The sequence below is a fragment of the Sceloporus undulatus genome, chromosome 4 (assembly GCF_019175285.1).
Source record: "Sceloporus undulatus isolate JIND9_A2432 ecotype Alabama chromosome 4, SceUnd_v1.1, whole genome shotgun sequence".
NCBI lineage: Eukaryota > Metazoa > Chordata > Lepidosauria > Squamata > Phrynosomatidae > Sceloporus > Sceloporus undulatus.
In genome coordinates, this window is record NC_056525.1 from 81,886,221 (window position 1) to 81,902,649 (window position 16,429).

Here is a 16,429-nt window from a genome sequence, read left to right on the forward strand (position 1 = left end):
ATTATTATTATTATTATTATTATTATTATTATTATTATTATTATTATTATTATTATTATTATTTTAAATTTATTTAACATGTTCAGTTACTGTGGATGCAGCCAAGAAAAACAACAACGAAATAAATCAACACAGTAAACCCTTCCTGGGTCCATTTTTGTTTTTCAAACATTATTTTATTATTGTGTGATGATGATGATGATGATGATGAGGGGGAAGAAGAAGAAGAAGCCCAGAGGCGCTCGAGGCGGGGCATAATGGCGCCGGGCGTGGCGACGGTTGAGCCGCCTCTCCTCAGGACTAGAGAAGAAAACCAGCCGCCAAAGGGCTGTGAGGAGGAGGAGTGAAGAAGGAGAGCTGAGTTTGGTGCCTGTTTGGGGAAGGAGGGAGAGGGGGCTCGCCCTGAGGAGCAGCCATGAGCGCCGACTGCGCCAGTTACATGGACGCCCAGCAAGTGCTGGTGAGCGCCTTCCGCTGCCCGCGGAGGGAGGAGGGCGACGAGGCCAGCGCCGTCTACTGCTGCGGCTTCCAGGACGTCAAGTACTGCTGCGACGACCCCAACAGCTTCTTCCCTTACCAGCACAGCTACATGTGGTGGCTCAGGTGAGAAGGGCGAGGGAAGGGCTGGCCACCACACTCTGGGTCTCTTCTTCTTCGCTGTGTGTGTGTGTCTCTGTGTGTGAAACTTCTTTCCTAGGGAGACCATCCAGACGCCTCTCCCAGCGCCAAGGAGGACCAAGTCACAGAGTTAGCCATGCAGGAACTCTGGCTCAGAGCACCCTCTGTGGCACATGGCCACCCAGCCTCTGATTCAAGACCTCCAAGGAAGGAGACAGCCCTTACTGTCAGGACGTGCCTCCCAATGTTGAGGTGGAATCCCCTTCCCTCTAGTTTGTATCTACTGCTCCATGTCCTACTTTCAGGAGCAGCAGAAAAAAAGCTTGCTCCCTCCTCAATATGACACCCCTTCAAAATGTTTAAACAGGGCTATCGTATCACCTGCAGCTTCCAGGACCCCAATAGGCTACCCAGTGCCCCTTTGTGCAAGCTTTTCATCCCAGACCATGCAAAGACTGCTGGGTGGTATTTGGGTGCACCTCCATCCCTCAACTGAAAGGACCAGAGGTTGGCTGCTTTGGTGCACCTGCAAACCTCCCTCACCTGGTCACCCAGGTAGCAGCTGGAACTCTTCTCTTCTCCAGGCTAAACATCCCCAGCTCCCTGAGTCGTTCCTCATAGGGCAAGGTTTCCAGACCCTTCACCATTTTAGTCACCCTCCTTTGGACACGCTCCAGTTTCTCAATGTCCTTTTTGAATTGTGGTGCCCAGAACTGGACACAATATTCCAGGTACAGAATATAGTAGCACTATTACTTCCCTTGATCTAGACACTATACTTCTATTGACGCAGCCTAAAATTGCACCGTCCTTGTTAGCTGCTTCATCACACTGTTCTCATGTTCAACTTGTGGTCTGCTTGGACTCCTAGATCCCTTTCACATGTAGTCTCCTTAAGCCAGGTGTCTCTGCATTTCATTTTTCTGCCCTAAGTACAGTACCTTACATTTCTCCGTGCTGAGTTTCATTTTGTTAGCTTTGGCCCAGTTTTCTTGCCTATTCAGGTGAACACAGTATTCCAGGTGAGGCCTGTCCAAAGCAGAATAGAGTGGTGCTATTGCTTCCCTTGACTCTAGACACTATACTTTTACTGATGCAGCCTAAAAAGTTTTCCTTTTTCTTTCTTTTGCCATGTCCCCCCCCCCCCCATTTCTTTCTAGAAGGTCCTCCGTTTTGTGGTATGGTAGCATAGTTAAAATTCAGAATTTTACTTGCTCAGGAGCTAAAATTATAATTGTTATTCCAGGTCTTGACAAATGTTCTGTAATAGAATGTAAACAATCTGGAAATGGCTCCTAACTTGAGATTTTAACCCAAATAAAAGGAAGTACTGCATAGACAGTTTGGGGACGGTAGATAATAGATTTCCTGTTCAGGGAAGCGTTCCCAGGCATTGCGTGATTGTTATTTGATGTTTTTAATTTGTTGCCTGCCTTATTTCATTGAACCCTATCCTGTATTGTTATGTTTTATTATTTTATATGTATTATGCTATTATTTCATAGAATGTACACCATGGGCAGGTTTAATTTTTTAAAATCTATTTTATTGATTGTATGTACAGCACTTTGTAAAATCTACAGCACTATATAAATAAAGCATAATAATAATAACAACAACAGCTGCAGCTAAAAATATAAACGGGCCCAAACAGACAGGCCAAAATAAAGCTACTTCGGGTTGCTTTGGAGGTATGCTGTTTAAATGCTACATGCGTCCTAAGAGGCCGGAAGCTGCACCAAAGTCCTAAGGACTGGAATGAAGCTTTGGCACAGCTTCTGGCCTCTTAAGATGCATGTGTCATTTAAACAGCATACCTCCAAAGAGACCTGAAGCAGCTTTATTTTGGCCTGTCTGTTCAGGCCCTATGTCTCCTTTTCAAACATGGCTAGTCTTGGGTCTCTGTTAATCCACAATCAGTGTTGCCAATTTCCGGGGAATTCCCCGGAATCCAGGGAATTTAATTAATTTATTTCCGGGGATTTTGACTATATAATAATAAAAATAATTCTGGGGATTTTGGTAAAACATTCCGGGGGATATCTTTGAGGTTTGTTGGCAACACTGTCCACAACAGTGCAATGTGGCAGCTAAAAAGGCCAATGCAATTTTAGGCTGCATCAATAAAAGTATAGTGTCTAGATCAAGGGAAGTAATAGTGCCACTCGGTTGTGGAATATTACGTTCAGTTCTGGGCACCACAATTCAAAAAGGATGTTGAGAAACTGGAGACTAACATGGTGAAGGGTCTGGGAACATATAGAGGATGTTTGGACATTTTCTGCTGGAAATGGACATATCACAGGTAAGTAAAAACATTTCTACTTCTTTTCTAGGAGCCTGAAGCCCTCTCATAATCTCAGTTTGCAAGAACAGGTTGGAATTGTTCACCAGTCAGGTAAGGACAAGTGCACGCTGCTCATACTCAGAGTACTGCACTTTAACAGCTGTGCAAATGTATCTTGTAGCACCTTTGAAGGCTGTATCCACACTGCAGAAATGATCCAGGTTGACAGCACTTTAACTGCCATGGCTCAATGTGATGGAATTCAGGGATTTGTAGTTTTGTGTGACATTTAGTCTTCTCTGTCAGAGAGCTCTGGTGCTGCAACAAACTACAGCCCCCAGGATTCCATAGCATTCAGCTATGGCAGTTAAAGTGGTGTCAAACTGGATTATTTCTGCAGTGCAGATGCAGCCTAACTGAAAGAGAGAAATTGGTAGCATGAGCTTTTGAAGACTAGAGCCTACTTTCTCAGCCGCATGGAGTCAGATGCTCATGCTCAAGTCTACAAAAACGTGTGCTACCAACTCCTCTCTCAAAGGTGCTACAAGGTCCCTTTACATACTGATTTTCCAGACAATTCTTTAACAGCTGGTTAGGTTCTGACCATAATAAAAGTTTGAGAATGTGAAGAGTTCTCCTAGAGATGAAATGAATAGAGTAGGAAATGACCAAGCAGGGTTAGCTCTGGTTAGTTCTTGGATGGGAGACCACCAACAAATATCAGATGCTGTAGGCTATATTTCAGAGGAAAGAACTGGCAAATCCACCTCTGAGTATTTCTTGCCTAAGAAAACCCTATGAAATTAATGGGTTGTCATAAACTGACAGGTGACTTGAAGGCACATATGAGCATACACACACAGGACTGGTGTTGCTGCACAAACTCAGGGCTGGCCATATAGTTATTTCATTTATATTCCATTTTTCTCCCCAGCTGCCTCCAAATATCACAGGTCTGAAGTGTCCTCAATAGCTCCTTATTTACTGTTACTCTGTTTTTACCGGCTAACTGCATGAAAGAAGTTGTAGCAGCATAAGCTTTCGTTAGTAGACGGAGCCTTCAAAAGCTCAACAACCTCCATAGTAGTTTCTTTCAAACAGTCTCAGAGGTGCTAGAAGAGCTCTTTGCATACTGAGATGGCTATGTTTCTGATTTACTGTCAGAGAATTTCAGGCTCATATGAGAAAACAGCTCCATGGCCCTTGGGTACTATATGCACCTTCTCTACTTCAGGCTATAAATCATTTGCAGATGGTTCTGCACAGACAATGGTTTTGGGACCTCAGTTACACATCTGGCTAGAGCTTGCTATGGAGGTTACTGAATTATGTGAAGGGTGAAGAATCATTTACCACAGTTTTAAGGATGCAGGTGTTTACAGCAGAGTGGTTAATGTGGGGTTATCTTCTCTCTTTCCTGATAGCAACAAAAACACTGAAAGTTGCACATTTAAGAGGTGACATGACAGGGAGCAATTTCTCAACATATTTCTAACCACTTTGTTCGTGGCTAATAAAACATTGGATTTCTACCTATTTTTTCATTGCATGCTTCCTACTGAGTGATAGATGCAATGTCATATTAATGGTATAGAAAAGGGAAGTAGTGTTAACTATTTTAAACTAAAATTGATTCAAATGACAGTTGTGGTCTTGTACAATGGTCCCGTTGTGAATTGTGAGTGACAGAGACTCTTGGCAAGAAACTGATTTGGTCCAAAAGCCATTTCAGTCATCTGCTACCTAGGTGGCCTTAGGCAAGCAGCTGTACTTTGTCTTTTTTATATTTGCAATATGGAAGTTGACTGTGGGAAAGCTATTGGCTGTGATAAGGATTGATGCAAAATTGCAGCCTTATAGAAGCATGCCAAAGTTTAAAAGCTCATAAAAAAAAAAAGGAATTGGCTAGCCTTTCTCCAATAGTACTTGCATTATTTATTTGTGACTCAAAAAAGCAAGAGAAAAAAAGAGAATATTTTAGAGCCTCTGTCTAATCACCTGGAGGTGATTCATAATCTGCACAAGCAAGCCTAGTGCTTGGGTATTTACAAGATATATCGTAACTCAAAATACTAGCTGGTGCTAAATGGCTGTAAAACACTTCTCCCCCCCCCCTTATTTAACCTTTCCTAAATCAGAGCTGTTATATATGTGTCGTCTTAACCTCTGATTGCCTATATTGTATACCCTGTATACAGAGTGAAATAGCAGTGTAGGGCACTATCCTAAACTTGCCTACTAAGAAATAAACTGCACCGACTTCAATGGGAATTGGAAGTAAAACTCAAAAGTAAGTTTATTCAGGACTACAGGCTGTTTCAGCTGACATTTGACTAGGGCCATTTTTTGCTAATGAACAGTGGAATGTCTGTCCTTCATGGACAGAAAAGTTACTTTGATTTTTGTCTTTATGACAGTATTGCAATCTCACTACAATAATAATAATAAAATGTTTATTATGGTCGATGACCAGCATAAAACAATATAAAAGAGTACAATATTATACAATGCCCAATAGGAAAAAACAAAAACAAAATAATGCAAACGGTATAGTACAAATACAACAGGAATACTGCTTGGAGGCCATAAATTCAAATAACTATATAGAGTGAAATCCTTTGAAATACAAATACTAGATGAAATCAATAGAGTAAAAATTAAAAATTAAGACACCATTTTTCATCTACAAGCTATTGCAGCAACGCAAAAACTTGCCACCTTGGTTGTAATCCCTGGCTGCTGATCGGCCAGAAGGTAATCAATGTAAAATGTATCAGGTTTACCTGGTATTTTTGTAAAATTGGTACTATAAAACAATGCTGCAGATCCTGGTAAAAGATGCAATACAATAAAACATGCCTCACTGTTTCTACCCCCCCCCCAGGCCCACAAGGACATAAACATTCACAGAATGGTTTGTTATTATACCTTCCTGCAAGTAAGACCGATGGCAGTACATTAAATTTGGCCAAGGTAAAGGCTTTCCTATACTTTGGATTTGTTAGATTTTTCAGATATGCAGCAAGGACAAAGCCTCTCCCATGGTCTTTAAAAGTTGAGTGTAAAGAGGCTGCACTTTTATGATTTTGTAGTTCAATGTCCTGTATGCGCTGGCAGATGTTCTCTTTGGCTTTTGCGTGTCCCATAGCTAGAATAACAGATTGCATATTGTGCATGTAAATTAGACTATTTGTGTAAGCAGTTATCTACAATTCATATTTGTACAATTTGTACAATTCATTTGTACAATTCATACGTTTCAAATGACATATTTAAATAATCTAAAATAAGTGCTGCTTACATGAGACAAAGAGATTTTTCTAAGAAGGAAGCACATTAAGGTTGTGCAGGTGTAACATGCATGTACTGATGTACTAATATAAACATTGGTCTTAATCATTCTCTTAGTTTAGGATACTGCAAAATTGTGTTGTAAGGCTCAAACAGAGTTTAGAAATAAATTATTGTAATTACATCAAATTATTCCTAATTTGCTAAAAAATTTAATTGTTTTAGAAATCATTATTTAAATTGTTAAACACCCATCACAGTTAACAGGATGAGTAATTATTTTAATTATTTCTTTGGTATTTACTGTTTTAGTAAGCTTAATAAATGTTTAAATATATAAAACTAATGTGTAACCATCACATTATTATATAAAAATGCAACAAATTAATTTTGTAATTTTTGTTAAAATAGTTAATGCTAAATTAATTGATAGCTTAATGTTAGCAAATTATCTTCAAAATAACATACATTTCCAGAGTTGGAAATGTATGTATTGCTTTGAACTCTTTGGAGAAAGGGCAGAATCTAAGTTTAATAACTGAAAAAAGCACTGTGACTGGAAGAAGAAAATTAAAGGTAGTTTAATCTCTAACATGATTGCTGAAACAGTACTTTGATAAAATTTGGCATAACATTCATAATTTTGTCATTATAGCAGGAATATCTAATTCTGGATTTCTTTAGCATGCCTCTGAACCCAATTTCTTTTAGAGACTGGCATCTTGTCAATATTGCAGTCAAGGAACAAACATGGGTATGCAAATATGTGTGTAACAAAGCCCAGATATATTTTTTTAAAAATAAAGTTTTAAGGGATTTGTTTGGGAAACAAATGGTGGGGGAAGGCTCTCCAACTTTATGTTTTCACGTACCATTTAAAAAAAATTCTGGCCCAGTTCCACAGGCATATCTATTTCTTGCAAACAGGTGCCTGGAACCATACTCTGCGTGCGTGCGTGCGTGTGTGCGCGCATGCACGAGAGTGTGAGAGCAAGCACAACTTTTGTTGTTAACTACAGTCAAGTCAATTTTGCTTTATGACAACCATGTGAATGAGCTCCCCCCTCCCCAAGATGAGTATCCATCTGGAATGAGGTCTATTTCTTTTCCTACTACCTTCACCCTTACCAAGTATTATTGTTGTTTCTAGAGAGTTATGTCTTCTCATGATATGGCCAAAGTATGACAGCCTCAGTTTGGTCATCTTGGCTTTTGGGGGAGAAATCAGACTTGATTTGCTCTAGGGCCCAGTATCTATAGAATAGAATTTTCTCCAGCATCATTTCAGATAAGTTTATTTTCTTCCAATCAGCTTTCCTCACTGTCTAGCTTTCACAGCCATTGATAGAAATAGGAAATATGATGGCACAGACAATTCTAACTTTAGTATTCAATCATATATCTATATACTTCAGGATCTTGTCTAGTTCCTTCCCATCTGTCCTTCCAAATCCTAGCCTTCTTCTGATTTCTTGAATGCAGTCTCTATTCTTATTAATGACTGAGGAGTTGTCCAGATAGGCTAAAAGAAACAGCCCTGCCCTGGTATGAAACCCACCTGTTCACATGACGCATGTGGCGAAAGAGGAGGAAAATGGAACCAAGCTTTGCTCTGAGGCTAATCGCTGGCACAAAAAATAGCCCAGTTTGCTCTGCACCAAGCTGGAATGGGCAAACTATTTCACTGGCATGTGGACTGTACACCAGTGTGAAGATGGGGGAGGAGCCAGGCAGTTGGCAGAAGTGGTAGGAAGCAGGTGCCCTGAACCTAGTAAGCCACCGACCCCATGCCAGCTGGAATTTCCCACATGGACCTCAGCACTTACACTTGTGGGGTCACAAGCTGCTACTGGTACCATTGCTGTCCATAACTTTTTTTGTTGCCATTCTGCAAATCAATCATACAAGCGCATGAGTGGCCATCTGCAACCTCAGAACAACTCACTGATGCCCAGTGTTATGGCTGTGGCAACCACGAAGCCATGGGAAATGAGGGAGGGGTTTCCTGGAGCAGAGAGGAGACACTGGACCTAATAGCCATATGGTGACAGAACATGCAGGAGCAACTCCGGGAATCACACCAGAACATCAAGCTGTTTGAGAGAGATGCAGAAGAGATGAGGGTCAAGGGGTATGAATGCTCGGATAAGGAATACATCAAGGCTCTCCAACAGTAATACTGAAAGGTGTGTGACCACAACTCACACAGCAGCTGTGCCATGGCCACTATGCCCTGCTTGTGATCCAAACAATTATGTGCAGCAGCGCCTTTCACCATTCAAATCATGCAGGCGCCCTGCACCCAACAAAGGAACAACTCCACCCTGGTGGAGGGCTCCCAGGAGTTCTTCATCACTAGCCCAGGTAGCATGCGCTGGGTGCCCACGAGGAATGGGGGCCCCACTTGCACAGAGGTGTGCATCACCCCCCTTGGGAGATAGCTACCCTGATGCCAGACTGGTGGGTGTATGACTGTTTCCCCACTGCACAGGTGACCAGGAGGACCCCCAGGACTCAGATAAGATGTGCATTACCTGTGGAGTGGTCCTCTGACACAACATCCCAGATAAATGCTTCATGGATTTTCCAAATTGGAATATGAGAACTGAAGATTTCATTTTGCTCTTTTGATTAAACTTCTGAATTGCCTAACATCAGCTCAGGCAAGGTATTCCCACCTTGTTTCCTTATACAGTATTAGGACAGAGTATCCTCTATGTATGTGCATGTTTATGCATCTTCAAGTCACCTATTGCCTTACTTATTGACAAATCTGATCTTGAAATACAAAGTTAAAGGCCTTTTCATTGTGTGGAATGTTAAAATATAGACCTACAGATACAAATGTTTCAAAAATGGTTTAATTTAACTTCTGGCTGTGAAATGGACCATATACCTGGCAGTCTCCCAGCCTTTACACAAGGCAGTTTATGAAATCCAAATATAAATAAGCTAAAACAATTGTGTTATGTTTCCTGCATAACAGTAGCTCTCAGAGAAGTGACGGAAAAATGCATACAGCGTAGAGGAGGAAAATATTTGTGCTGAATTTTTATATCTTTATCAAATCATTATTTTAGCTTAATGCTGTGTGTGTGCGCGTGTGTTTGTTTAGGGACCCCCTTGGCAAAAGGATGTGTGTTTTGATTTCCTCTATTCATTATTTTTGACATCTCTGTGCATTTGTTTCTTGCTTGTAGCTGCATTGCTTGGTCTGGCCACACAACCCTGTAGCAAGTCCCAATAGTCTGCAATGTGTCACATGAAAATTAAATAATTTGTTTTTGTTTGTTTTAAATGTAGCATGTTAATTTTTTCAAGGGGCCCCTCTTTCCAATATTGCACTGCTTTCCAGAAATTTAGTGTTCTCTACCTACATAGGAGCCTGTGGCTCCACAAAGGAAGGAGACATGCTGGATTCCAAGGAAATATATTCTTTGAATTGCAAATGGACATTAAATTTCCTTGACTTTGAAAATCTACTAGTGACCACATGGTCAAAGGGGGAGGTACCAGCCTCCCTACCATCTGAACTAAGACCAGAAAGAGAAAATGCAGGCCTATGAATAACATCTTCAATTTCTTTCTCCTGTTTGCCTGATGAAGAAGCCAGTGTGACTTCGAAAGCTTGCAACATGTCATTGTACATTTTAGTTGTCCCAATAAAGGTATCATTGTTTGGATGTTGTAGACTGTACAGTATTTCAGGAGGGTGTTTCCTCACTGCATGTGTGCAACCTCTCACTTTGTCTGCAGGGGAGGGACTGGGTTTGTGCCAAACACTGAAGCTTTCACCTTTCCTTCAGACATGGAAATTTCTCTCCTACCTCCTGCACCTCTGGAGAACTCAGGTGGTTGTCAGGCTGAGCTGGAGAAGAGCATGGCTGTGGTAGATCATGACAAAAATTGGTAGAGACATTTGTTTAATACATTGCTTAAGAATTTGTTCTTTGTAGGGTCTCTGTTGATCATCTACCATAGATTTTAATTCAGAGCCCAAATTCCATTAATTGAGGTTGGGGTATTACCAGTCATTTCAATACTGAAGGATGGCAGCAGTGTTAAAGATGCTAAATATGCAATCTTGTACATACTTCCCTAGGAGTGAATCCCAATGAAGTCATTACTTTGAAATAGGCAGGTATATGATTTAATTGTAAATTTAATAAACATTTTAAATGGTTTTATTTTCCCAGGACAGATAGTGTTATTTCTCTAGCTATTTAAGTTGTAGATTCTTTCATTACAACTGCAAGATAACACAATTATTTTAATTATGGCTTTGGGTGCATTCTTTTTAGCAGTATATTTTTTGTACAAATTATTCTTTAAAACCTCTGATGTAAGATTTTCAAATGAATATTTTTTTTAAAAAAGTGAACTAAAACCCATTAAGTTTTTAAAATAATTATGCTACTGTAATAAAAGTGTACCCTCATCACTTTCATTATCCTATGTAAATTGGATTACTATCTAATATAGAATTATAATACTGTGTCTAAAAATAGCAGCAGCAAACAATCTGAACATTATACTGCTGGTGAACCTAGCAGTGTGATTGTAAAGTTACATAGATAGATGAAACTATAGACCTCTGTGGTCCCACTAATTCAATAATGGAATAGAACCTGAAACATTAGAATCATGTTTACTGTATAACACATCTAGTATATTCTAAACTTCCAACACTGGGAATCTCTGGGGAAAGAATGATTACCTACCATGAAGATAAGTTGACATAGTTTGGGGCACCGTTCTGAGTGAGATGGGATATAAAAAAAGGAAATAAAAATTAACTGACCATAGCACTTTCTCTTGTAAAAACTAGAATACAAGCAGCCCTGCTTTGCAATTCTTAGTATATCTGAAGGGCCTTATTCTGATTAAATATTTTAGGATCAGGCTCTGGCAGTGCACTAGTGCTCTATGTGCTCAGAGGGAAATGGTGTAGTCCAAGAAACCTCCAACTCAATTCCAAAAACAGTGACCTCCAGTCCAGAGGGAGTGACTATAGTGCTGGGTGACTATAGTGACTAGTCCATCACTTTGATAATTGTGCTGGTGGTGCCCTATAGGACTCTTTTTTTGTCCCCCATACTATTTATTATCTGAATGAAATAGCTGGACAAATTTTTCTAGAGGCTTGCAAAGAGGAGTTACTGGGTTTATTTCTCATTGGTATCACATTCTGGCCAGGTTCACTCATGCAGGAGAAGGGGGGATAGCATGCTGAGTTGGTAGAGATGGTTTTGATATTTCAGTCAAATGCAATTTTTACCCCCATACTTTCCTAAATTTAGCTAAAAACCCCTTAGAACAGGGATAGACAACTGCCAGGGACTGGGATGGGGACTGAAGAGACACTGCCCATATACTCTGGGATTTTTAAAACCTTTTTTAAAGCTATTGCATGCTCCCAGGGAGTCTACAGGAAGCAATTTCACTTTGCCTTTGGCCCCTTTTGTTATGTTTTATGCCTGAGAGGCACAAGAAAACCAGAAATCAACTTACAGTTTACTTTGTGTTTGAAAAAAAGCTTTTCCTGGGCCTAAAATGGTCTAGGGATGTGCAGAAACATGGATAAGTGTGTGTATGTGGAGTGTGTATGTCATAGGACATCAAATAGCCCTAGAGGACTATGTGTGGCCCATGGGCTACACTTTCCCTGCTGCTGCTGCTTTAGAAAACCAACCTAGTGGACAAAGGGTTTTACTGGGTTCAGCCCAAGGAGCAGGTCTGGGAGTTCCTGTGACAAGAGTTTCCCTATCTAAATTTTTATTGATTTTGCTTGCCCTCTGGTTTCCTAATTCCTTCCTGGATTCATGGTTTGTGTGGCTAGAAAATCCTCAGCTTTGTTATAGTGTACACTGGAAAACAACAGCCAGAAGTACAGTTGTCCCTCTGTTTTTCCAGGGGATCCATTCCAGACAAACCCCCACAAAAATGGAAAATCACCAATATTCAAGCCCCATTGACTTGAATGGTGGCACCTGCCCGTGGGCACTTGCGTCATTTTGTCCCCCTCCATTTGCTGCCCACAAATGGGCAAGGGACACGGACTCCAAGTTTGCAAAAATGGAGGGGTGACTGTAGTCACTTTTTGATATGTGAGCTGAGTATGAGAGATTCGCACCAAACCTCTTGGGCTCTGAAATAGTCCTCAAAAACACATCTGCTAATATGGCCATTTATTCCTTATAAAGCAACCCTGGATTTGATTTTTTTTTTCTTTTAGGAATGGGCTGCATAGGTAGGCAATATCCTTTAAAACGAGAAAAATTGATCTTCCTTGTTTTGAATCATTGAATTTGGGGATATTTACAAGATTAAAACACATGTGTTCCCTCTCCCCTTTGGTATACTGACCTAATGACTAATCAGCTAAAAATAAATTAAATTAAGTATACAGTTTTTTTAAAAAAAAAATCTGTGTGTGGGAAATTCAAGAGGAAATTAATTACATTGTCAAAGCTGGACCAGGCAGGACAAGATTCAAATCAGGGGATGACATTTACCCATCCCATGTGTGGCTCCTTCCATAAGATACTGCTTGTCCTGATTCACCAAACACATCCACAAGGGCTGGCTGGGAACCATCAACTGATAGTGTAGGCAGCGGCTAGAAAGTATCCTTGCCTATGGGATACCGTTATGAGAAAGGTATTGGTCAAGCGGTCCAATTCAAGGGAGACAACAAGAATCAAGTTCAACACGGTCCAAGGGTTGAAGAAACCAGGAAGTCTGAACTATGAAGTGCAGGAGTCTGGAAACAGTTATCAGGGACAGGGAAAAGCTGGTCGGGAAACAAGATGAGTTGCTTCCAGCATTCACCTTAGGGCAGACTCAGCTCTCAAATGGCCTGTCATCAGCTGTCCTAATCAGCTTCTCTGTTGCTGCTTGGCCCACAGCCTGGCTGAGCATCTTTGTTGTATCCTTTGTTGCATCCTTTTGTTCCTTCTCCTTAATTGAGGACCTAGGACCCCAGCTGCCTCATCAACAGGTGCGTCTTGCCTTTGTCCTGCTGGCTGAGGTTGCAGTTCGACAGGATGAATTGGATGAGGCTCTTCATCAAGGGAGAGCTGGCTGAGGCTCCTCTGCAACAGGGAGAGTTGCAGGCTGTTCTCTGGAAGATTTGCCTCCTCATCAGATGTCCTTTGGGTCCCAGTTTTGCAGCTCCTGGCCCATGACTTCTTAACTGCAAGCCATGTAGGGTGTTTACATCCTCCCATCAGAAATCCTGTTATCCCTTATCTAAAATCTAAAATATTCCAACAACCAAAACCTTTTTCATGGATTGTGAAATTGTGATACTTTCTGATCGTTTAATGTAAACACATTTTGTTTCATGCATAAAATTATTAAAAAATATTGTATAAAATAACCTCCAGACTATGTGTATAAGGTGTATATGAAATAGAAATGAATTTTGTTTATAGTTCTCTAGGCTATCTCATGATATACCTATATGCAAATACAGGCATTCCACAATTAAAAAAAACAATCTGAAATACAGAACACTTCTGGTCCCAAACATTTTGGATAAGGGATGCTCAGAGATATTTTGTTTCTGGACAGAAGGAATTTTTTTGCCTATTTAAGATGAGTGTTTGAGAATGTACAGACAATCCGTCTCATTTATCCATTTATATATTTATTTTCAGAAGACAAAAAGGATAGATAGAAACTTTACTCAAATTAAATTTACTTCCATTTAATTTCCCTGATTTCAAAGGAGTATGTTCTGTTTTATACATGTTTAAATAACAGCACTGGTCAAATTCATTAATGCTAGATAATACAATAATGTGGTTTGGTCTACAGATCTAAATAATGTCAGGATGGGCTGGCAATGAATTGTTGTGAAATGATTTTGGCTACTCCAAGAACGTTAAAGGCAAATCATTTTGTCCCTATACTGTCAAAATGTCTATCTTCTTCCATTAAATGCATGTACCCAAAATGCTTTCCCAGGCTGCAGGCCTGACAGTATCCTCAGACTAGCTGGCTCATTAAATTTCATTGCTTTTTCTTTTCTTAGTGTTGGAGCACTTGTTGGCTTGTCAGTCGCAGCAGTGGTCCTGCTGGCTTTTATCATCACTGTGTGTGTTCTCTGTTACTTGTTTATCAGCACAAAGCCGCGCAGAAAATTGGAGACAGGCTTAAGCTTAAGCTTACAGACAGCAGGTAAGACTCCCTCATTCAGCTGAGCATATTCAGACATATTCAGTAGGCCTGATGTACCTTTCCGCTTGGATTTTAAAGTGTTCTGAGTTCTAGCTCTGCAAATCTTTCATCAATAATAATCCTTTCGAACCTTCCAAGAACAGATGGTTGAGGTAGTGTTTACCCCTGCTGCAGTTTTGAAGAAAGTTTGGTGAAAAGAAAACGAAGCATTGAAGGGATATATAGCAAAAGAAGAAAACTCCTAGTTCAGTTTCTCAGCTCAGTTCTGATAGGACAGTCATGCAAACTGGCAGGTCTCCATGTTGTTCTGACTGGGAAAGAAAGGGAGAAGAATGTTGTATCACTCACTAGAAAAGAGAGATACCTGGGCTTCACATCTCTGTTAATGATAATCTGTATTGCTTAAGAAAATCAGTGTCTTTCTTTTTGCCTATAAATCAACCACCACAGTATCTTGTATTGGATGAATGTGGCACAAGCTTATGTAGATATGATCTTTTCCTCTCATTTGTTTCCTATGGGCAGCAGTGCTGGATTTTCCTTTTCTGTCTCTTGTCTAATACATCCACAGTTGGATGATATCTTTAGTAGGACCAGTCAAAAACCTACAGAAGGCTACAAATATCTGAAGGGTGCATACTATAGAAGACCAAAGTCCACAATGTTTTTATTAAGACCAGTATAATTTCAAAAGTATAATTTGAAATTTATACTTTTTTTGAACATTTTCAAACCATGGATGCTTGAATCTGTGTATAAAAAATCTGTGTATAAGAAGGGCTGACTGTAGGTTTAAAGATAGCTATAATCTACAGATTGATAAAATGTCCACTCAGTGACAGCTGAGTCCAAAAGTTGTGTTGTATACCCTCCAACATTCACAGTTGAAAACAAGGACACGTGTGATCAAGCAATATCAGAGTGTGGTGAAGGTAGCAAAAGTTATTAATAAGGAAGAACACACAAGCTAGAAAAGACTGCAGCAGTTTGCTTTTGCCTGAGCATTCTGGGAATGGCAAGATCCTGTCCCCTCCTCTCCTCCCTGCTGAGTTAATGCAGTGCAAACTACCTTTGCACTTTAAACTCAGTTTGGAGCAATTGAAGTATGCTGCAGATGAAGGGTGAATGTAGGAGGAGGAGAGAGAAACTGGGACATTTTTAAAGAAACTAAAATACTGGGACAAAGGTTTAATTGGGGCTGTCTTAGCCAAATCAAGACATTTGAAGGGCCTGGTATTGGGTCCAGGAGGACTATTTATTTATTTATTTATTTATTTATACAGTGCCGTAAATGTACACGGCGCTGTAGAAAAACCACATAAAATCAAGGATATATAAAATCCTGCCTATGGCGCATAATCTAGAGGTTAAAACAACAGTTAAAAACATAAGAAAACAAGTTAAAACAGCAAATACCAAATACAGTGCGCCCGCGCCATACGCGGGCACGCCATACGCGGTCTTGAGTGTACACGCTCGAGCCACGGGGCGGAAGGGGCGGCATGTCCCATTCAATTGAATGGGGGCACATGCCCATGGCGCCCTGTGTGCTGCCGCCCTGCCGTGCACGAGCCCCATTGTTTCCAATGGGGCTTGAGTATAGGCGGAATTCACCTTACGCTGCGGGATCCGGAACGGATCCCTTGCATAAGGAGAGGGCCAACTGTATTGAGTCAAGCATCAAAACAACCAGGTCACAATCACAGACTCCCTGGGAACGCTTCCCTAAACAATATGGTCTTTAACTCAGTTTTAAAACTGGTTAGAGATGTGTTGAGTCATGCTTGTAAGGGGAGGAGATTCCAGGAGTGAGGGACAGCAAGAGAGAAGGGACGAATCCGGGACGGGGCCGTGGAAATCCTGGGCTGGGACAGGAGATCTTGGCTACCAGAACGGAAGGAACGAGTGGGGATGTAGGGAGAAAGAGGTTCAGAGAGATAGGGAGGGGCCAGCCCATGCAGGGCTTTAAAAGTGAGCAGGAGAAGCTTGTGCTGAATGCAGAAGGGAAAGGGGAGCCAGTGAAGGGATGGCAACGGGGGGGGGGGACGT

At 40.8% G+C, this 16,429-nt stretch overlaps 1 protein-coding gene across 9 annotated transcripts in view; it reads left to right on the forward strand.

Moving 5' to 3' along the window:
• Positions 1-267: 267 nt before the first annotated feature.
• SHISAL2A (shisa like 2A) overlaps positions 268-16,429 on the forward strand; it is a 75,144-nt gene continuing 58,982 nt past the window's right edge. For 7 of the 9 annotated variants that reach the window (XR_006103517.1, XM_042463307.1, XM_042463305.1 and 4 more), the window contains exons 1-2: positions 268-603; positions 14,235-14,380. Coding sequence is in view for 8 of the 9 variants with exons in the window: in XM_042463307.1 (XP_042319241.1) it covers positions 416-603; positions 14,235-14,380 (334 nt within the window). In the remaining variant the exon portion in view is untranslated. Of the gene's footprint in view, positions 604-2,954; positions 3,017-5,789; positions 9,748-14,234; positions 14,381-16,429 lie in introns of those variants that run through there. The other 2 variants (XM_042463304.1, XM_042463300.1) reach the window with 2 other exon arrangements.